The sequence below is a fragment of the Pongo abelii genome, chromosome 16 (genome assembly GCF_028885655.2).
Source record: "Pongo abelii isolate AG06213 chromosome 16, NHGRI_mPonAbe1-v2.0_pri, whole genome shotgun sequence".
NCBI classification, from domain to species: Eukaryota; Metazoa; Chordata; class Mammalia; order Primates; family Hominidae; genus Pongo; species Pongo abelii.
The window spans coordinates 66085988-66108742 of NC_072001.2; the positions used below are offsets into that span (position 1 = coordinate 66085988).

Sequence of the window (22755 nt, forward strand, 5' to 3'; positions counted from 1 at the left end):
TAAAAGTAGAACATGCTCATTTTTCAAACATTGGAAAACAAAGAATTTCTGAAATTACTAACAACTCCATCATCCAAAACAATGACAGTCAACATTTTGCTGTCTGTTCTTTTATTTGGATTTGTTTCCAAAAGCATTTTTTAGCTCCACATTTGGAGCTGCTATTCCTTTAGACTCTATAGCACATTCTTTTTTTGTTTTTTGTTTTTGTTTTCTTGAGATGGAGTCTCACACTGTCGCCTGGACTAGAGTGCAGTGGCACAATCTCGGCTCACTGCAACCTCCGCCTCCCGGGTCCAAGCAATTCTCCTGCCTCAGCGTCCCAAGTAGCTGGGATTACAGGCATGCACCACCATGCCTGGCTAATTTTATATTTTTAGTAGAGATGGGGTTTCGTCATGTTGGCCAGACTGGTCTCGAACTCCTGACCTCGTCATTCACCCGCCTCGGCCTCCCAAAGTGCTGGAAATACAGGCATGAGCCACTGTGCCCAGCCTGTAGCACATTCTTTTGACTTTCCCTGGTGAAGCAAATCTTCTTTATCCTTTGAAGGTAGGTTGGAGTTTTGGAAACATCCGTTAAGTCGTCAGGAACCAGGTGTGGCAAACTTAATAAATGAACAAGCTGGGGGCATGTTGCTTTTGGTCCAAACACAAGATGGTAAAGCAATGAAGCTAATTTTACTGGGTGGCTTGTAAAAGACCACTAACAACAGTTCCAGTAGGTCGTTTGAAATTTGGGTTTGCCATAAGCAATAACCTAGAAATAAAGGATCCCACAGAGGGCCAGAATTCCAGGTTGTTCACTTTTAAATTTCTGGTGCCAAATTTTATGCCTGACAAATAGTAGGCACTGAAAAACAGTTGGGTGTCCCAAAGGAAATTGACTACTTTATTTTTATATTAGTTTTTACTTGCTGTGAGGCTTTGGCTTATGTACACGCCAAAGTGGATTTTTCTTCCTTTAAGAGACTCAGGCAATTATAAACCCTCCAAAATTTTCTGTAATACACTCAAGAATATATTTTTAAATAACAATGAAGGGAAAATAGGAGATTATTAATACTTTATATAACTCACAAATATATTCTACTTTAAAAATTAAACCATAAAGATACAGCTATACTCCTTTTTGAAGACCATATCTGATCCTAGCACCCCTCCTACCTCTTCAAAGGAAGTGAATTCAGTTATCAAATTAATAGTAACTTCCCACATCGTGTGTGTGTGTGTGTGTGCGTGTGTGTGTGTGTAATCATATGCATATATGACATATATTGCATATATATAATACATATCGGGCCGGGCGCAGTGGCTCACGCCTGTAATCCCAGCACTTCGGGAGGCTGAGATGGGCAGATCACGAGGTCAAAAGATCGAGACCAACCTGGCCAACATGGTGAAACCCCATCTCTACTAAAAATACAAAAATCAGCTGGGCGTGGTGGCGCACGCCGGTAGTCCCAGCTACTCGGGAGGCTGAGGCAGGAGAATCGCTTGAACTCAGGAGGCAGAGGTTGCAGTGAGCTGAGATCGCGCCACTGTACTCCAGCCTGGAGACAGAATGAGACTCCATCTCAAAAAGTAAATAAAATTAAAAATATTTTTAAAAATACATATCATTTTTAACTAAATTATATTACCATATATATGATTTTACTGCTTACATTTTTTGTCCAACTAAAGCAAAACTGATCATGGTGACAAAATCCATTTCAATATATAAGTTCTGATTTCCTTCCTTTTAAAATAAACTCTTGATTTCATACCAGGCCTTCCAGAGCGTTTGGGAGAATTTAGAGTTGCCAGATAAATCAGCAGAGGCACATAAGAACTTCCACACTGGGTCAGCCCTAGGATTTAGCAGCCCAGCATTGTACATCTGACAGCGATGCCAAGGAATGCTGTGGATGGATGGGCTGATGTCAAACTCCAGGATTAGAGACATCCTAAGACATTCTCATTATCCTTCATGACCCATGGTGCATCTGTCTTCCACAAATGTATCAAGCTTCTTGATAACATATTTCTGTTTCCAGCTTGTACCATCTTTATGGGCTAATGGGCTCCATGAGTTATATCTGCTAGGAGAGGGGTTTGCCTTCCCTTTACTGTCATCTCATCTGAAACATTTGACCTGACTTTGTCTCTCACCTTCACCTATTTTCAGGGATATGAAAAGAGGACTTTGCTTTGGGAAAAATATGTGTAGACATGCTTTTGTTGCTTCCATCTGGCAAGGACAGTAGAAAGATTGAAACTGGAAGCTGTGGGGAAGAAGAAACCACAGAACTATAAAATAAAACAAGCAAACAAACAACAAAAAAAGAAACTGTGAGCCCAGGATAGATGGCTGGCATCAAGGTAGATAGATCCAGTGGTTTTACTCTAACCTCTTCCCAGGGCAGATGTCACACTTTTCAGCCAGGATCTATAATAGCCCCACAGCTTAGGAAGGAACAAGAAGAGGTAGAAATGAAATGGCTCCCAAAAGAAAAACCTCCCTTGGGTGGTATTTTAGGACATTAGCTCAGGCTGCCTTGTCCTCAGTCATCTCAGTGGCATTTAAGTAGCCCCTTGGGTTACAGATCACGGCAGGTGCTGGGAAGTGAAGAAGGCCGTGCTAAAAATACAGGCCTCTTCTGGAACTCTGCCGGCAACCCTGATGGAGCTCCCTCCTCAAGTAGGAGTACCTCAGCAAAAGAACAGTTTCCTCTGCCTTAGGCAATAAGAAAAGTCTGGCTTCCTCCTCCACTGAAGTTCCTGAGGTAGAATGGTCCTCAGGAGAAAATATTCAGAGAAGCATTTCTATTGAGGAATAGCAATTTCTATCAAAGCAAGAAAACGGGTTCTCTTAAGAACTCAGGGTCCCAGAAGAAAGTGCTAAACCCTGGGGTAAAAGGTTTTTCTTTTAGCGCACTCATCCTGATGCTGTCATGAGAGGTGAGTAGGAGGAGGTAATGAACTTGTAAGTGCTTTTTAAACTATACATATATAAGGGAATATCACCATTCTTGAGACAGCTAAATTCCCCTACATATAGATCTTGATTAAACCTACATGTTAACCAATTAAACCTTGGGGGAACGGGTTTTGCTTGTCTGCCAAGAAAGGGTCTTTACAAAGCCAAAAGAAAGTCCGTTGCTTACTTTCAGTAACCCAGGCCCACCCATAGGCCTCTAAATCAAATAACCTCCACTGAGAATTAAGCTGTTAGCACTAGGACCGCCATAGGTGCAGAAACAAAAGTTTAGAAATCCTAATTTTGAATTTACCTAACACGGCTGCCTCCTAGAGCCTGAGTGGGTTGCAGCGAGACCTCAAGCAGAGGAGAGGTACCTGGGCCATCTGCCTCCATGGGCTTTTTTTTTTTTTTTTTTGCATCGAATTCCATGGTCTGCAAAGTAAGGGTGGGGCTTTACTTGCCATTCAGGAGGTTGCAAAGGTCACTTCCACATATGTTCCTGTTAAGGACATCAGCAGAAACTTGAGAAGCAAGTATAAAAATATAAAAATGAACAGGTGGCACTCAATAGGAAAAGAATGCGGAGTTTGCCGGGAAATCATGATTGAAACCAGTCCAAGGCTCCGACATGGCCCTCAAGGCTCTGAACTGCGAAGTCTGTATAGATGCTTTCGTTTCTGTGCAGGCTACGTCTTAAGGAGGCACTAGATGCTGTTTTGCCCCAAATTTTGTCTTCATTTTCCTCCCAAACATACTGCCTGGGTTAACTGGTGGCTCATTCCTTTGCAAACCCAAGGGTTTTAAGGGAATCAAGTGGAGATATCTATTGATTACCTCAAATCCTCTGTTAAAGCTACTGGGAATAAAATGAACATACCTTTCCATCTTCAAGATGTCCTTATTATCCCTCCTTTGATCATAAACACAAGAGTGGAAAAAGATTGTGTTGGTTTAACAACATTTTCTCACTAGGTTCTCCCATCACTGAGAGTGGGTGGGAGGGTTTAGGAGCCCAGGCTTCTGTTGTGAGCCGGCCCATGAAGGCCAGGGCAACCCTTCAATTTAGCCTCGTTAGTATCATGTTTTAACCACATTCTGCGTGTAGAAAAGACCTTAGCAGCGCCCCCCCTTCCCCTTATAATGTATTGCTTTTAAATATGAAATAAGGCCAGGCTCAGTGGCTCACGGCTGTAATCCCAGCACTTTGGGAGGCCCAGGTGGGCAGATCACCTGAGGTCAGGAGTTCGAGACCAGCCTGGCCAACATGGTAAAACCCCGTCTCTACTAAAAATACAAAAATTAGCTGGGTGTGGTGGCGCATGCCTGTAATCCCAGCTACTCGGGAGGCTGAGGCAGGAGAATTGCTTGAACTCGGGAGGTGGAGGTTGCAGTGAGCAGAGATAGTGCCACTGCACTCCCGCCTAGGCAACAGAGCAAGACTCTGTCTCAAAAATAATAATAATAAAAGTAACATAAAATAAATATGAAATCAAACTGAACCTAAAAACAGGCTAGGAATGAATGAATGAAAAGAGCATTGTTACTGAGAGTTCAGATATCTGCATTTTTGTCCCTGCACTGCCACCTCCCAGCTGAGTGGTCTTGAACCAGTTACTGCCCTTGGTGTGTGTGGTTTTGTTTTGGTTTAGGTTTTTTTTCTTTTCAAGACAGGGTCTCATTCTGTCACCCAGGCTAGAGTACAGTGGCACTCATTGCAATCTCAAACTCCTGGGTTCAAGTGATCCTCCTGCCTCAGGCTGCTGAGAAGCTGGAACCACAGGTGTGAATCACCATGCCTGGCTAATTTTTAACTTTTTTTGTAGAGATGGGGGGAAGCTCTACAAATTTGCCCAGGCTGGTTTTGAACTCCTGGCTTCAAGTGATCCTCCTGCTTTGGCCTCCCAAAGTGCTGGGATTACAAGCATGAACCACTGTGCTCAGCCTGGTTTTCTCATGTACAGAGTGAAAATCAGAGAACTCATCCTGATGCTGTCATAAGAGGTTGGGAGGAGGAGGTAATGAACTTGAAAGTGCTTTATAAACCATACAAACATGAAGGAATATCGCCTTTCTTAAGACAGCTAAATCTCCCCATACTTGGAGCTTGATTAAATCTACACTGAGTTGCTACTGTTGAGAGACAGACAATAAGAGGTAAGGCAGGAAAACTCCTATGCCTTTTTTTTTTTTTTTTTGTACTTGGACAATCATTTTGCCCATGCAAACATTCCAGGTAATAAGCGTGCTCAAGGGCCTCTCCGAAGAATCAGGACCAGCTGTGTGTTACTAAACAATAAAGGCAGGCAAGCCTTGAAAATGGCCTAAAGACCTTTCTCAGAGATCCAAACCAGCCCCACCCTCCGCCCCCAGGAAGCACAGCATATTTTCTGTGAGGCCTTGATGGTAGCATCACAAACCCTTGGGAAACAAAACTCCCCAGTGTATGAGGAGAACATGCTGTATCTTGTTCCGGGGACACTGAGCCGTGAGCATAAAACGCTGCATTCCAAAACCCAGTGGAAGAAGCAATCGTCTCTCCATTTAATTATAGATTCTTCACTTTTCCTTAATTGCTTCAGTCAGCACTGTTGACTCTGGGGGAGTCACAGTACACAGGCAGGGCTATTGCTGTTAAACAAGGGGTGACTATCAGGTAATGAGGTTTTCATTTTGTTTTTTCAAACAAACAAACCCTGATGTACATATGACAAGTGAGCATTCCTGTTAAAGGTGTCACATTGGGAAATGATGCTCATGTTGACTCTCCTTTGTAACCAAATATTGATAAATGTAGTATGACACATACAAGTGTTTTATGGAAGGAAAAAGGCAGTATATCTAATATTAAAGCTTTCCTAGAAAATCCGAGATATGTGATCCTCATAACTATAGAGGGCCCCAGGTGACCAACTGAGCTGATGGTCATGCCGTGGGAAATACACATTAAATGACTACCAAAGAGAGGGTTCTCCCTGCATCATGCATGGACACTTTTCCTACAGAAAAAGATCCATGTCTTTTGTCTACTTCCCTGGATCCCATAAGCCCTAAATGTCTTGCACACAAAATGTCCAATAAATATGTGGAGACATTTGTCTTACCCTATCACAATACTTATATTCATTCTTCATGAAATAAGACACAGAGCCCATATTTTGAATAGAAACAAGATCTTTTGAACCTAGATTTGTTACTTTACCTTCCCAGACTTACTTGTAAGTCAATAAGAAAGTTGGACTTGTCAGTCACTAAAAAAAAAAAAAAAAAAAATCGTTCAACAAACATTCATTGAGAAATGACTGAATACCAAGCATTGGAGAAATCTGGAAATTCCAAGCATGTTCGTGGTGTTCACATAGAGCCTCTAGGCCAAGAATGTTGAATGTTGTGCAGGCTGTCATGCTACCATGATTTGGTAAGCTTTTTACTTTCAAGGAATATAGACTCGCTTATGTAACCTCAAGAAATACAGGGGGTTATTATAAGGACCCCTGGAACTGAAATTTGATCATATTCTCCCAATCTCTTTCTCTAAATGGTGCTTCTGTTTATCTTGATATGCCTGCTTCATTCTTTCTCTATAATCACTTCTCTGCTTTTTCATAACTTAGCTGATGCATGCCTATTGTGCTGTATTAGTCAGGAGAAGCTAGTTATGCTTCAGTAACAAACAACTCCCAATCTCAGTGGCCTAAAATAACAAAGATTTATATCTTGTTCTCACTACATGTCCACCAAGGGTTAGTTGGGGGGAAAGAGGGAGCCACTTGAAAACCCACAATGACAGAGCAGCCACAGTCTTGAAAAATGAACATGGTTAGACGTGGGCTCTTTAAGTATCCACCAGAAGTCATTTCTGCTCACGCTTCCTTGGCCAAAGCAAGTCAAATGGCCACAGCCAACTTATTGGGTGGGATGTACAATGCTACCAAGACATTGACTGGGGAGAAAGCCTAAAAACTTGTGAAAAACCTCAATCACCTTTACACGTGGTATTTCCAGCCCGACACTGCAATCCCTTTTTGTTCCAGCAGCCACAGCTAGTGATTCCTATTTTTCACGTTCCTTAGTTCAAACTGCAATGAAAGAAGCTGAGTGGCCCAGTCCATCGTTGCCTGACAGGCCACAACGCCAAGTCCCTGGTTAGTATTTAGATCTGTCCTTGAGTCGTGGCCAATCAGCCAGACAACAGGGATACACACTACATACAGCCTGTGACTGTCCAGCCTACCTCTGGAGAGGACCAGGAGACCTGTTCACTACAGAAGAATGTGTTATTTAAGTCATGACGTTTTGCTTGTCCTAGCCTTGTCTTAGCCTTTGGTGACAAAAAGGTCATGGGTGGTATAGCCCATGAAGCTGACTTGGGCCTGACACGTGGCAGAATCTCAACACGGGTGAAAAGAAATGATTGAATTCAGGACCTGCTATGTTAACCCATCAGTCTAGAGATCAATGATGTGGTACTAAGGGATTTTAAAAGTTAGCGTTGTATAGCTCCATTTCCATACTTTGACACCATAGGTTTCGACCTCTGAATATAGGCCCTAGGTGAGGGAGTCTGGGAGAGGAAGGGGTGAAAAGAAGAGACATCGATGGCTTTAAACTACACAATAAGGTCTGAATGTCTGAATCTGGAATTCAAGGCCCTTTATCATACAGCCCCAAGCTTCCTTTCCAGTCTCATGTCCCCATTCACCCCCAAAATCCTACTGTCCAACCACCACCAAACATTCCTTTTTCTTTCCTTGGGGCATACAATGGCCCTCCTCTCTAGCTAACTGCTACCCTTCCTTTAAAATCAGTTGAAAAGCCACCACCTTTTCAGAGAATTTTTTCCCATCTGCTCTGACCTAGTCATTTCTATTTCTTCCTCGTGTGAATTCTTATACCTTGCTCATGCCAAACACCTGGAGGACATAGACCTGTGCTACTCATTCTTTGGATTCCAGAGCCTAGCACCTGCCTAGTATATAGCAGATACTCAATAACCGTGTGTTTAATAAATTGCTTGTAGCATGATTTCATTTAAGGAAACTTTAACGAGTCCCTCGGCTACATATGGCACAGTGAGAAAAGAAAAGTCAGTAACATGTGGTGCCGCAAGGAGTTTCTCTAGTTCAGTTGCCTCCTTTTATAAGTGAGAAAAAAGGCTTAGAGAGATTGTAACATGGCTAAGGTCACACTGCAAGGAAGTGACCAGGCCAGGTCTGGATCCCTGGAACTGACTCCTAACTCCCTATTCTTGCCTCCTCTGCTGAGCTCCAACCTGGGGAGTCAGCTCCCTGGAGTCCACGCATCTGGATATCGTCCACATGCCTGGAACTTTGTCACTGTTCTGGTGGCTGGGTTGACATACCGTGATTAAAGGGCTCTGGTCAATTTCTGTGCCACGCAGCCCCTATGCTAATGGTCAGATCTAATGTTCTGACAATTAGGTCAGTGTATCTTTTCCCTCCTGGGCAGTTAGGTTAGTGGAAGAAACCCGATAAAATCTTGGAGAGGAACTTGATCATTCTCTGAAGGACTTACAAGTTGTTTGGCCTGCCTAATCTGCTCAGATACCGTCCGGGGAATATTCGGTAACCATGCAGTACAGACTGTGAATTATTCTGTGGGGACTATTAACAAGACCCTCACCAACCCTGCCTCAGCTGATCTCAGGGCTTGGGGGCAGCCCCCTCTCCTCCCCTCCCACTGAAGCTCTGAAAAAAAGCAGCCTTTCCCCCTTGGGGGATGGGAGGAGTAGAGTTAAAAATAAGTGTTGGGGAAAATCCTCCTCCTTCCAAGCACAGCTCACACGGCAGAGCCTCCTCAGAGTTGCGGCTGCGGATGCAATGACTTAGCCAGGATAACGCCGATCCCATGTTTTCCGAAACCTGGCACCTAAGAATGGAAAGGCCGACTCCCTAAAATCAGTGCAAGAAAAATGATAACAAGTTAGATCTGGAGGGACCTCGGGGAAGCTGCGGGCAGCAAACAAGGTCTCACAGTTGCTGGTGGCAGAGTAGAGACCACAGACCAAATTGCCTGAGTCTAAACTCAATGTTCTTTCTCCTTAGACTGCCACCCGCACACACACGCACACACGCACACCTTTTTGGAGGCACTGCACAGCAAGCACAGAAGTACGCCACTGAGTCCTGTGTCCCTAAAGTATTTGACTGTCCTTCCGCTGGGGGAAAGGGCACGCACAAAACAAGACTCCGTGTGCTGTCGCTGCGCCGCCCCCTGCCTCTCTGACCCGCGCCCGCAGAGAAAGTCTCAAGAGCCGCCCCAGGCTTTCTCCCACGTTCTCCCTTTCTCTGCTCCAGTTGAGTTTCCAGAGCGTGAGAGCGCAGGATGACACCTGGCTGGCTGAGAGCTGCCGGGGAGGCGCTGGCGGGTGCCGAGAGCGCACTGGCCTTGACGCGGGGTGCGGCACGGCTGGGAAGCCCCCGGGCCTTTGGCTAAGAGCGCCGGGGGACGGCCCAGGGGGGCGACGCGCATCCACCACCTGGTCCGCGCTCTCCCGGCCTCCGGCAGCTCAGCGCGGGCTCGGTTGGGGACCCTAATGGCTGCGTGCCGGCCCTGGGAGAAGGGGGCGCGGAGGGCGGAGGCTTGCGGCTCGGCCCCGGCTCGGCCCCAACGCCCTCTCCCTGGCGCGCAGGTTTAGAAACAGGGCGGCCTCGCCCGGCCGCCGCCTCGGCGGCTCGGGTCCCCATATATAGTCATATCCACCGTCAACTGGGAGGCCGGCGGCCGGCAGCGAATGGGCGAGCGGCCCCCGCGGGAGGAGCGGGGAGGGGGCACTGGGCGGAGGGAGGAGAGGAGGAAGGGGGGGGGCAGGAGAAAAAAGCTTTTCCAAAAAAGTATTGGCTGTCTTGAGGAATGCGGTCGCCCCCTTGGGAAAGTACATATCTGGGAGCAGCAGGCGGCTCCGCGCTCGCACTCCCGCTCCTCCGCCCGACCGCGCGCTCGCCCCGCCGCTCCTGCCGCAGCCCCAGGGCCCCTCGCCGCCGCCACCATGGACGCCATCAAGAAGAAGATGCAGATGCTGAAGCTCGACAAGGAGAACGCGTTGGATCGAGCTGAGCAGGCGGAGGCAGACAAGAAGGCGGCGGAAGACAGGAGCAAGCAGGTCTGCGCCTCCCCGGCCCTGCGCCCGCGCCCAGAGCGCCGGGACTCGAGCCTGGCACCCCCGGCTGGATCCCCACCCCGAGGACTCGGGGAGCCACCACCCTACCCCCACCACCACCCAGGGCGGCCAGGGCGCGCGTCTGGAAAGAAGGAAGGGAAACGCAAGAGCCAGGCTTAGTCTAACTTTGTAGTCTGGTCTGAGAACGCTTATTTCCCTTCTCTGGTTCCCATGGCCCGCGAAATCAAGTCCTAGAGGCGCTTTATTCTCAGGACTGGGAATCAGTTTGGGGGAGGGAGGAGGACACCCGGTTCCTGGGGACGTTTGAAGGAAGGGCGAGGGATGGAGAAAGGGGGTCGAGTAACTCAAGTGTTAGAAGTTCTTTGACTTTTGACTAGGGAGAAAGGAACCTTAAACTTGGGGAGGAGAGGGGAGTCCTGGAGTTGTTACCTAAGAACAAAGATGAGACGGAATGGAGGCTACAGCCCGAAAGCCAGGCCAGCAGTGGCGTTCTTCTGTGTCCCCAAGTAGTGGACTTGAGCCCGCTGAGACCTCGGCAGGAGTCTCGTCCCAGGGCAGGTGGGTGTGCGGGGTGAGCCGCAGAGCGGTTCCAGCTCAGGTAAAGAGGAAGTTACCTCGGGTCCTTTGCACTCCAACTCGGCGGCGCCCCGAGCCCGAGGGGCCCCAGCCAACCCGACGCCCGTGTGTTGTATGTGTCTAACACCCGGTCCGTGCCGGCCGCCCGCGCCCGCCCGCCGCTGCCCCCAGCTCGAGGAGGACATCGCGGCCAAGGAGAAGTTGCTGCGGGTGTCGGAGGACGAGCGGGACCGGGTGCTGGAGGAGCTGCACAAGGCGGAGGACAGCCTCCTGGCCGCCGAAGAGGCCGCCGCCAAGGTACCCGGGGCGCGCGGCACGGCGTGGCGCACGAATAGCTAACTCTTTCTCTTTCTCTCTCTCCCTCCCTGTCTTTCCCTCTGTCTCTCCCGCTGTCCCTGTCCTTCTGGTTCTGTGCACCCACACCCCTCCCCTTCGGGATCACGCTGCCTGCTGCACCCCCCTCCCTCCCTGTACCCCCTGGCCAACTCCCAGCTGGAAGATGAGCTGGTGTCACTGCAAAAGAAACTCAAGGGCACCGAAGATGAACTGGACAAATACTCTGAGGCTCTCAAAGATGCCCAGGAGAAGCTGGAGCTGGCAGAGAAAAAGGCCACCGACGTAAGTGCACGCTCACACTGCTTCCCTCACCTCTTGCCTGCGTGGCCACTCTGGGGTCACCACAGGGCTGGAGAGCAATGGAGGAAGTTTACCTTTTCCTGCTGGACACCTGCACACAGCCCTGCCATGGCCCAGAGCATTGGATGCCGCCTCTGACTGCTACTGCACACATTCATTTATATTTCATCCACTCCTCTCTTCTTCTCCTTTCCTTTACCTCCCTGGGGGTGGAGGTGGGTGGATGAGAGACCGGGAGAATAGAGCAGCTGAAATTGGACTCTGGAGGTGAACTTCACCTCCCTGGTGGCAGAAAACCCTTGAGGTGTCATCACCAAGGTTTGTGTAGAGAATGCCAGGTTTTCTTCACTTTCTTTCCTTTTGCCATCTCCAGTGGGCGGGAAGTTCAGGGTTTGGTGGTGGGTCTAGCCAGGGTTCAGAGAACCTGGCCTCTAAATGAAAGAAATGACACAGCGGTACCTTTACTTAGAAGGCTGCACTTCATAGTGGGACACAGAGACACTTTGAGGCTTCCTTTCTCACTAGTGTAAGCCTTAATCCACCCCTTAAGATCTGCCTGGGAAGATGATACTTGCTTGGGTCTGCAGTCTAAAGGCACTACATCCAGAAAGTAAGCTGTGAGTTATATATAGCTCAGTGCTTTATATGGTATAGTGAGCTAGCTGCCCCCTGCCCCTCCTGCTGGCCCCGCCCCCACCTGTCAGCCTTCTGACAACCACCACATAGTTGCAGGGGTGATGCACACAGCTAAGGCTCTCCTAAGCTCTTTGTCCACTGCCCTTTGGAAGCTTTTTAATTGAGGGCTTGCCTCTTCTGCCTCGGAAAGTCAAGCCAAAGGACCAACTTCTTTTCACACCATTGGATTCCATTCTAAAAGCTAATTAAGCCTAGAGGCCCAATTAGAAAAGAATTCCTTGAAGTTGGTAACAATTCCAAGAATGTGTGAGCACCAGGGAAAGCTATGCCAGCAGTTGAAACACCAAGAGCAACAGCAGACTTTTTTATATGAAAGTAACATGCAAATAACTGAAGGGTCTCAAGTCTTGAAATTAGTAAAGTCTTTTGTAGCATGAAAGGCTTGAGATGTATATCCAGGTATGCTTTGTAAATGAGAACTCCAGAGAGGACATTTAGAACCTGACAAAAAGAAATTTTCAGTGAAAATCAAGGTTCCTGGAAAGGGGATTTGGGGGAAGCACTGATTTCACTAAAACATTTAAATTCTAAACTACCTGGCTTTGGAAAAAGAGCCAAAAACCATATATAACTCTGAACCTACTTTGTATAATGCAGATCAGATGCCTGCTCTATATATGGCTAAATGGAAGATGCCTGCCTCCCGCAAATTCTCCAGCAGGACGTTTACTTAGCTTTTTCAAAAGAGTTGCTAATAGATCAAGGAAAGATATTCCTTATAAGGAAAAGAATGCAGAGAATTTGAAAATAGCCCAGTAAGACTGAAGGCAAAAGAGGGAGAAAAAGGTTACTACAATTCTTAAGGAAAAAAAATAGGATAATAATTATTGTAACTATGTAGTGCTAACATGTCTTTATTGAAAAGTCTTGTTGAAGGGAGCACTGGAATGGGGTGGGGCAGAAATGGGAAAGAAGTTATTTAAAGTCAGCTGGTGTGGGAAGCAGCAGGGGAGGGAGCTTCTTGAATCTTGTTTTTGTTATTTTTCCCACTGGGAAACTGCCCCTAAATCTGGCATATATGGCTTTTTTGGTAGTGTATTGATCACATTCCCTTTTAGGACACTTTAGGTTGTCTGGAGTTTGGAGCCCGTAGGAATATTGAAGAAGTTAGTGAAGAAATGCTATACAGTCATTTGTTGATTAACGAAGGGGGATAAGGTCTGAGACGTGTGTCGTTAGGTGATTTCTTCATTGCGCAAACACCATAGAGTGTATGGTACTTACACAAACCTAGAGGGTATAGCCTACTAAACATCTAGGCTACAAACTTGTACGGTATGTTACTGTACTGAATACTGTCAACAATTGTAACACAAATCACCAGGAGACAGGAATTTTTTAGATCTATTATAATCTTATGAGGCTACTCTCATAAATGCAGCCCCTCATTGACCAAAACATCATTATGCGGTGTATGACCATATTGAGAGTGGTAGTTTTTTATTTACTAAAAAATAGTCAAAACTTGAGGAGGAAGAGACAGATGTCACTAGAAAAAGGGAGAAGTGGGGGGAGGGAGAAGTCAGCTTCCTGAGGTGGAATCATATTACCTTTGGGATTAGGACATTTCACTGTCATTATTCACCAGTGTAAAACACTTTTACATTTTTCTACTATTATTACTAAAAACATTTTTCTACTACTTTACTGATGTACTTTACAAATCCTATTCTGGAAGTGGGCTCTTCCTAGCTTAGAAGATTGTCATTCAGGAGTAGTATCCCTGATGGTCTTGTTTCGAATTTTGTGTTGTCTTTCCACCTAAGTCAAAAGTGAGGCTGAAGGGGATCGAAGACTCCATTTTTTTCTGGCCCCCAGTCTCTTCCCCAGTAACTGTGATATATCTGATATTTATAGCATGTGAGTCTTTATCCCTTTGTAGGTCTTTACTTCTTAACTTAGGGATTCTCAACCTTCTCGAAACATAATCATTTAGGGAGCTTTTAAAACCCAAAGTTAGGATGCACCCAAGGCCAGTTAAATCAGAATCCCTGGGGATGCAACCCAGGTGGCAGCATTTAAAAAATACCCAAGTGATTCCAACCTACAGACAAGGATGAGAAAACTCTCCTAAACTCTTGTATAATGACATCGACATGAAAATGAACTCACCTGAAACTGACTTTCCCAGGACGTTAAGTCACTAGTTGGCTGCTTTGGGCACTTGCCAGTGTCCAGCAGTTTCCTGGCTGCTCCTGGACGTTCCCAGACACCCAGTTCCCCCATTCTCAATGTTGGAGGCCCACAGTCTCTGCACTTAGGGGACCAGCTGTAACCTCCCCGCCTGACCAGATGAACCGCGGGGAAACAAAGCGAGAAGCTCCCACCTACAGGTTGCAAGGACCCAAGCTGGGATTTGTGAGAGTCTCAGCAGAGGCTGTGAGGAACTCCACAGAAAATAAGTCAGGAAAGCAAAAGTTCCTTGTTAGGGCTTGGAGGAGGAGAGGGTTGTCAAGCATGTTTTCTTTATTATTCCCACACATAGGGAACTGGCTTTAAGAGCTTTCTGTGACAAACCTGAGGAGAAAAAGCCCTGAGACTTAGAAGGCATTTAAGAATACAGCCCAAGGGGGAAAACGGTGGAGACTGTATCTGCCGTGGTTTTCTCCACCTGTAGCCAGAGGCTCTCTCATAGGGTTCTGTGGCTTTCCTTGGGGTGCCTTTTAAAGGCATCCCAGTCCAGCCCAGGACTGATTGGATTCCAGGAGATCTCAGAGGCTGGTCTGACACCAAAGAAGGCTGTAAAGAGAAGAGACCATTTGGATGACTGTTTTCATGGAAAGTGAGCCCCAGGGAGGTTGGCCTGAGATCACACAGCTGATTATGGGCCTCAGCCTGACTCTTAAAACAGTGCTTGTGTATTTCTTAATCGTAGCTATCATTTGAGTTTTTAACTATGTACAAGGTATTGTGCTAAGCGCTTTATAGTCTTTCATAATTCTCATAGCAGCCCCATGGGGAAAGTACTCTTATTATTCCCACTTTTACAGATGACGCCCAGAGAAGACAAGTTATTTGTCCGAAGTCACGCAGTAGGAAACTAGGAGCCAGATTCAACGTAGGAAAACTGCATTTAGAACAGGAGGTCTAACCACTGTGCTCTACACGTGGGTGGTTTTCACTTCGTGAAGTTTTGGGGAATGGGGGTAGTGCTGGGGTTATAATCTTGCGGTTGGGATCCGGCCCTTTAGGGCATATTCCGGCTCCAGACCTGCCACTCAGCTTCTCTGGCTCCTGGGCATGGGAATCTGGACTCGGGAGCGGAGCGCTCCCGCGGCCAGCAGGAGTCGCTATTGCCCTTAGCAGCCAGCTCCGTTACCCCGGGTCACCAAGGCGCCGGGGAGGGGCCCTAGAAGTGGAAGCCAGAGCCCTCGTGCAGTGGCCTCCCGGAGCGCCCAGCTCACCAGGTACCGCCGCAGCGCCCCGGGCGCGCCTTTCTCCCCGCCGCCGCGAGCATGCGCAGTGCCCCCGGCCGGTCCCGGGATCCGCGGCGCGCGCCCCGCCCAGCCGTGCCCGACCCCGGCGCTCGCGCGCCCGCCTGCGGTTTGTCTGCGCAGCCCTGGAGGCCGCGACTTCCGGACTGCTCCTGGCCGCAGGGGGCGCCGCCGTCGCACAGAGAGGCCTAGGCGGGGCGGACCGGCGCTGGGCAGCCAGGACAGCCGCGGCAGCCGGGTCCGCAGGGCAGCAGCCGGCCTCTCCCACTGCAGCCCTCCCGCCCGCCTACCGTCCGGCGCGATGGCGGGGAGTAGCTCGCTGGAGGCGGTGCGGAGGAAGATCCGGAGCTTGCAGGAGCAGGCGGACGCCGCAGAGGAGCGCGCGGGTACCCTGCAGCGCGAGCTGGACCACGAGAGGAAGCTGAGGGAGACCGTAAGGGACCCACCCATCACCCCGCAGGCCCCAGAGGCGCATTCTCCCCGGGCAGCCCCGCGGCGCCCCGCAGGGCCCTCCTGCATGCCCCCCCTGCAGGCCCCCGTCCCTCGTCCCCACGCCTCCAGGGCGCACCTGGCACACCTGGGCCAGCTGGCGGCGGGCTCTGGGGAGGGGCCCAGCCTGTTCTCTTCAGCCTTTGTTTTCCATCTCGCTGATCCAAAGTAAACGCTCCCGGGGGAAACAGGGGTGGTGTTGAGAAGGTTCTGGAAGGAGCATTTTCCCAGGAAGGGTCTGTGTCTGGGGTGGTGGCTTTCGGTCGAGTCTTTGCGTCCCCGGGAGGTGCGCTTTGCGCTGCTGGCTTGCTTTACTCTGAGAGTGGAGAGGGAGGAGGTCCTTCCTCTTGGAGATCCGTACGTTTGAGAAGGGGCGCCGACAGGTCAAGTGGGAGAGGCACTGTGGACTTGGGGTCCGGGGATGCTACACTCCGCCGTTCCCGTCGACCCTGTGGTTTCCCGGAGGCCTGTGTCTCCGAGGCGGTAGAGAGACATTGACAGCTTGACAGCGCCGGGTTCTGCTGGAAGAGCTAACATATAGTGCAAAACCCTTCACCCTTCCCTTTTTTCAGCAGTCGTCCTTCCCTTTTCTCTCATACAGATAGATAATCCTTTGTTACCAAGTCTTGGAAAAAGTTGGCGACATGTCAAGTTATTGGGTGTATTCTCTTGCGGGCTCCCCCTCCCCCTTGTTAAATGTAATACCTGGCTTCCTTCCTTCCTTCTAAGGCAAATGTATCCAGCAAACAGGAACAGGATTTCAGAGGTAGTCTAGTATTTGATATTTGTCGATTTTGTGTGTGTGTGTTTTTAATCAAGGTACTGAAACAAACACCTTGGGAATTTTATGACAAGCGATAGTATGATGTCCTGCTGTGCTTAATATACGGGGCTGTTCTGAGTTGAGTAAATCGTTCTGGTTAAGTGTTTGTAAATGGCTGTATGGCTGGCCACAGAAACTTCAAGACCTGAAATGGTCCTCTTCAGAGGAAAGCTCAACTAGAGAAAGTTTCAGATAAAATACAAGCAGGAATAAGGAAATCAACAGGCAAAAGATAATTCTCAGTATGTGCTTTACAGGACGAGTCAGCAAAAGTCCTGTGGATATCCCTGAACTTGGCTGGGTGGTAAACTAATTCCGACTCCCTAACTGGCTAGTAGCTGTCCTTGAACCATTAGAACTATATAGAATATGATGGGTAAGAACAAGAACTTTGGACCCAGACTGTCAGAACTTGAATCCTGGCTCCACTACTTACTAGCAGTGGGCAAGTTACTTAACTCTGTGTTTCAGTTCCCTCTGTGTAAAGTGTGGATGGTAACAGCATCTACCTGTCGGTTAAAGGAGTTACTATGTAGACAGTACACTGGTGCTTGGCGCAAAAGGGTAAGTGCCGTGTGCCCGCTGTCATTAAAACTGCACAGCCCTGGCAGCCCAGTGCTCCTTCATCTTCAGTTCCCCACCCAGCAAGGGGTCTTAAAGATGGCTTGGTCATTTCATGACATCATAAAACACTTCATTTACTGCTTTTAATCAACATTTGTTGGGGCGGGGGGCTTGAATGAAGAGGAAGTGGGCAGGCTGGTAGGCATGTTTGATGGGTTGAAGTGGTATCAGTGGTAGAAGTCTGAGGTCTCCTCACCCTGCTGAAAAAGAGTATGTGTGACCCTATGCGGGAGAGCCTTGTATTGACTCCTGTCCTAGTGATTGGTGTTAGACACAAAAGATAAATTTTATGAAGGGCACATTATTACTTTTATTCTTACCTTTTCTTTTGCACATCATTTTTATAACAGAACTCTTCCTGCGCCAGTTGGCTAAAGATAATACTTTCGTTCTTTTCATGGCTTTATATCAAAAGTGGTTTAAGTAGTTTCAATTTTTTTAAGTAATCTTTGCAAACAATCTACCTGGGTGATTGATTGAACACAGAACCTTTTAAGACAGCAACTTGAGGACTGGATCAGACCATTGAAGAGAGACTTTCAGGCTGCAAGTTGTTCCTAACTTCTGAAATTGGAACTTAAATGTAGCTAACTTAGGTATTTAGATGTAGCTCAGGCTGTGAGTTAAGCTAGCAGTAACAGTTTCTTCTGGCAGCAAAGATAAAGGTTTAGTGACAAAACCATGAGCCACTGCAAAAAATATTTGACCAGAGAGTTGGCCTAAATTCAAATACTCAGACTGTAGTTAATAGGCCCTATTAAACCAGCCCTTACCTTGGAAAAAGCAGCCATCCCTTACTTCCTCCTAGTCTGTGTTTCCAAGGTGTGTGGATCCTTCAAAATGTTGGAATGAGGCTACTTTGCTTGACATGATTGATTCCAGATCTTGTGACCTACTAGGGTTATGTTTGCTTTTTTCATTATTTTTTTTAAAAAGGCAGGAAGAATCTTCCTTTCTGAGTAGTATCCAGCAAACAAAGAGACAGGGAGTTGTGGCCAGAAGGTTCTTAATTAGTAACATGATTAAATCATGGGAAATAACCAATTTACAAAAATTCCCAGCACTTTCCCTCTTTACTCTTGGTAAATATTTCCGGGATAGGAAAACCGAGGGTGCATTTTGTGCTTGCATTGGCACTCCCAGAGTGGCTGTAACTGGAATGTATACTCTCGATTTCCGCTTTCATATGTAGGCAAGGCAGAGGCACTACAATGCCTTGTTCATGTCTGTTCTCCCTCATTATACAAATATGCCTCATAAATTATGGGCTTTGGCACACACAGAGGAGGTTGTGTTTATCTGTTATCCATGGGAGTGCCCCTTAATGTCATCAGTGTTTTTTTTTTCCCCCTTTCCTTACCATATAAGGGCAGAAGTTTAGCTTGGCTGTGGTCACTTGGTCTTACACAGCAAGTTGGGTGAAACCTTCTTCGTATAACTACAGTTTGCATGAAATAAAAAGACCTGACCTTTGATCATCCCAAGTTCCACTCCAGTTCAGTTAGGACTTTGGAAACATATTCCAGAGGATGGATTTCTAGAATATAATATTCTCCCACCAGTATTTTTTCTTAATAACCTTAACTGGAATACTTTTTTAAAAAGTAAAAGTCACTGCCATTTTTAATTTTCTGTTGTTGTATTAGCTAAAACATCTGGATTTCATGAAAATCTAGGCCTCATAAAAGTTTTTTTTTTTTTTTTCAAATCTGATTTGGGATATTATACTATGGTGGGGTGGGCATGCCCTTGATTTCTGTATAGTACCATGTTGGGGTGGGGGAATGGGGTGCATGACCTTGGGCTGTTACCTTAGAGGAGGGTCATATGCATTATAAGGCACCTCAAGTACAGAGCACCGGGAAGTTACTTAAAAACAGATCTACAGGAGGACATTGGTAGCCTTTACTAATACAGCAGTCTCTTTTTTGAGTAGTTCATTAATTGTTAGAACACAATAGCACTTTTGAAATAAAAGAAACTAGCATCCCAAATTGAAAGACTTCACTGGCAGTCAGCACATGGGCTGCTGTTGGACGAAAGCTAACTTGGCTGGGTGCAGTGGCTCATGCCTGTAATCCCAACACTTTGGGCGGCTGAGACAGGTGGATCACCTGAGGTCAGCAGTTCGAGACTAGCCTAGCCAACATGGCGAAATCCCATCTCTACTAAAAATACAGCAATTAGCTGAGCATGGTGTCACGTGCCTGTAATCCTAGCTACTGGGGAGGCTGAGACAGGAGAATCGCTTGAACCCGGGAGGTGGAGGTTGCAGTGAGCCAAGGTCATGCCACTGCACTCCAGCCTGGGAGACAGAGCTAGACTCCATCTCAAAGAAAAAAAAAAGAAGAAGAAGAAAGCTAACTCAGTACACTAAGAGTGATTTACATGCCTGCAAATAATTTGTGTCTGGGGTCTTGACCCTCCCCAAATGCCTTGTTATTTATATCTCTGCTTTTAAATAACAGATGGTCATGTGTTTATGGGCTTGTACCAGCAGAGGCAACAGCGGGTCCTTAAGACTCCCCAGGTGCCATGATGAAAAGAACCTTAGAAAATATTGAAATAACCTCAAAACTTAGAAAAAAAAATACCAGAAATAAAAGCTAGTAAAGGTGAGAGGTGTGGGGCTTTTGGAACATAGAGCATAATAAATCAGAATAAAAAGTAAAAATAAGAAAGAGAAAAAAGTGGCCCTGATTAAATTATAAAATTAAGCATATCTTGAATTCTGACGAACCAAACAAAAATTCTACTAGGCCAGTATAGTAGGGCCTGCAGAGCCTGTCATGGGTTCAGGGTTTTCCTGTAAAGATGGGTGTACCTCAGATACTACTCCCAGGTCCTGACTTTAACCTCAAAGCCCCTCTGCCTGTCCTGCTCTGAAACCTCTGGGGCAGTAGGCATTGACTTCTGGGCTAGGAAGTAAATGTTCCGTGTCCTTATGTGAGCTTCCTATTACCCATTAGCATTGTTTTATGAAGTTTTTAATTTTATATCCTGCCTAATTTCAAAAAGATTGTGATAATCACTTTAGTGGATGATTTGCATTGCAGCAACTGTTCTCCCAGTCCTGGTTAGGATCTGTGCCTGAGGCCTTTCTTGGGGAGTTGGGGTGGGGGCCGGAGAACATCTCAATCTGATGTCAGAAGAGATAAAGACCACAGGAGTGAGAACTGCCAGTTCCAAGGTTTCTGTGACGTTCGGGGAAGCCAGGAGAAGTGACATAGTGGAGAGCCAGCATGCCGGGAGCCTAGTGACTTGGATTTTAATCCTGTCTCCCACTGATGGCTGTATAGCGTCCACATACTTCTGTGTCCAGGGTCAGAGTTCCCTCCTGCCGCCTCTTTTTAGTCAAGAGCTAGACGAATGGCCAGCTTCTTTGGGTGGTGGCAAAGGGGATTGTTTATTTATAGTACTGATTCCTGCCCTCCCTCTTTGACCTCCTGAATCAGAATCTCTAGGGACAGGGCCTGGAAGTTTGATTTTTTTTTTTTTTTTGAGACAGTCTTGCTCTGTTGCCAAGGCTGGAGTGCAGTGGCGTGATCTCGGCTCACTGCAATCTCTGCCTCCTGGGTTCAAGCGATTCTCCTGCCTCAGCCTCCTGAGTAGCTGGGATTACAGGCATGTGCCACCATGCCTGGCTGATTTTTGTGTTTTTTGTAGAGACGGGGTTTCACCATGTTGGTCAAGCTGGTCTCAAACTCCTGACCTCATGATCGCCCTCCTCGGCCTCCCAAAGTGCTGGGATTACAGGCATGAGCCACAGCGCCCAGCTGAAAGTTTTTTTTTAATGCTCATCTCTGAGTTGATTCTGACACTCAGCCACTTGTGGGAATTGCTGATCTGGACAATGCCTAGGGATCCTTCTAGCTAAAAAATTGAGACCCTATTTTTTGGATTTACAGGGCCTCCTCAGGAAGGGGCAGCCACTCTCAGGTCTGCTGTGTGTGCCCTACCATTCCTCCCACTGTATCACAAACTGGCACCTAGAAACGGGTCTCCATGCCCAGTCGTTGCTGGGGCACCCTGTATGAAGCCCTGCTGGCTGGTATTCCTGTAGGACATATTCTCTGATGTGCAGGAGTCTGAGGTTCTACAGAATGCCCCTGGGGAAACACAGGAGTGGCATTTAGACAGCAGCATTCCGTAAACACAGTGCCAAGAGCTAAGGGAAAGAATGGGGGTGGGGGTGATCCGAGGGAAGACACGGATGGATTGGTGGGGGCCCTTGGGGTAGGAAGATCTCATGTGCAAGACTGGAATGAACACGAGGTGCTGTCTCCTTCCTTTCTGGTGACTCACCTATGTGGGGAGCTGGGGATAGAGACCTGTCACCCAGAGGGTTCTTTCCCCAAGGCATAAACAGTCGTCTTTCTGTGAGTACAAAGTCCTTGAGGTTTAGGCCCAGATCTAAAGCAGAGCAGAGAACTTGGAACTTGGTAGCTACAAAAAGGTTTTGAATATCTTGCTGGCATTTCTGTAATAGGCCATAGCCTCTGTAACAAGGATATTTGCCATCATATTGAAAATGATAAGAAAGGGGGAAAGAAAAGAAAGTGTACAGTGCTTTTGAGTACATAACCTAGACACTCTGTGGAGGCTTTTTGTTGTTGTAGGGCTTTTGGTTTGTGTGCTTGGTTTTTTTGTGTGGTTTTAAATTTTGTTTTGTTTTATTTGCCCTTTGTTTTTGCTTCAGCTTTGAGTTCCCCTCCCCCCACCCTCAAAAGGAATAGAATTTTACTGGAAAATGAAAATATAGAAAAGTGAAGAAATCTTACCTGACCCAAAAGTATATCCTTAATATATACATCCTTCCAGTAATAGTAATTTAAAAAAAAAAAAGCCTAATGGTTTTTAAAAGACACTTCCCTACAATTAAGAGATTTGTTATCCTATTACCCTCACCCTTCAATACACACACACACCAGAAACAACAGTCATCTGCCAGTAATTCCTAGCTGGGCCCAGTTACCAGCTGTGCACTGATAATGATTTACTTTGTAGGCAGTACAGTTGTAAATGCTCTTCCTCTGATTTATTTCACATTTGCCCTGCTCACTGCCTCCATCAACCAATTACTACATTTTTGTCAAGATAAAAGTGTATTTACATGTTTTTATAGAGTCCTTTACCGTGGTTGGAGATGCCCTACTCACCTCTCTTCCCAGATAAAACTTGGCATTTAAAATCTTACAAATCTAGATAAGCAAAGAGCTGAAGGTTCTCAGATTCCTTTGATTAAAGACTATGACCACAGTTTCTAACTACATTTGCATTTCCAACTCTGTATTGTAGATCCATAAGCTGAGAACGTTGCTTTTATTAAAATTAGGTTGGTTTTACTCATCTTATTGAGCCCATACTCTGTGCAG

At 46.9% G+C, this 22755-nt stretch overlaps 1 protein-coding gene across 27 annotated transcripts in view; it reads left to right on the forward strand.

Moving 5' to 3' along the window:
• The first annotated feature begins 7265 nt into the window (after nucleotides 1-7265).
• TPM1 (tropomyosin 1) overlaps nucleotides 7266-22755 on the forward strand; it is a 31780-nt gene continuing 16290 nt past the window's right edge. For 7 of the 27 annotated variants that reach the window (XM_024232161.3, XM_024232159.3, XM_054531098.2 and 4 more), the window contains exon 1: nucleotides 11965-15877. In XM_024232161.3, the coding sequence (XP_024087929.1) occupies nucleotides 15746-15877 (132 nt within the window). In that variant the 5' untranslated portion in view covers nucleotides 11965-15745. 27 annotated transcript variants of the gene reach the window in all.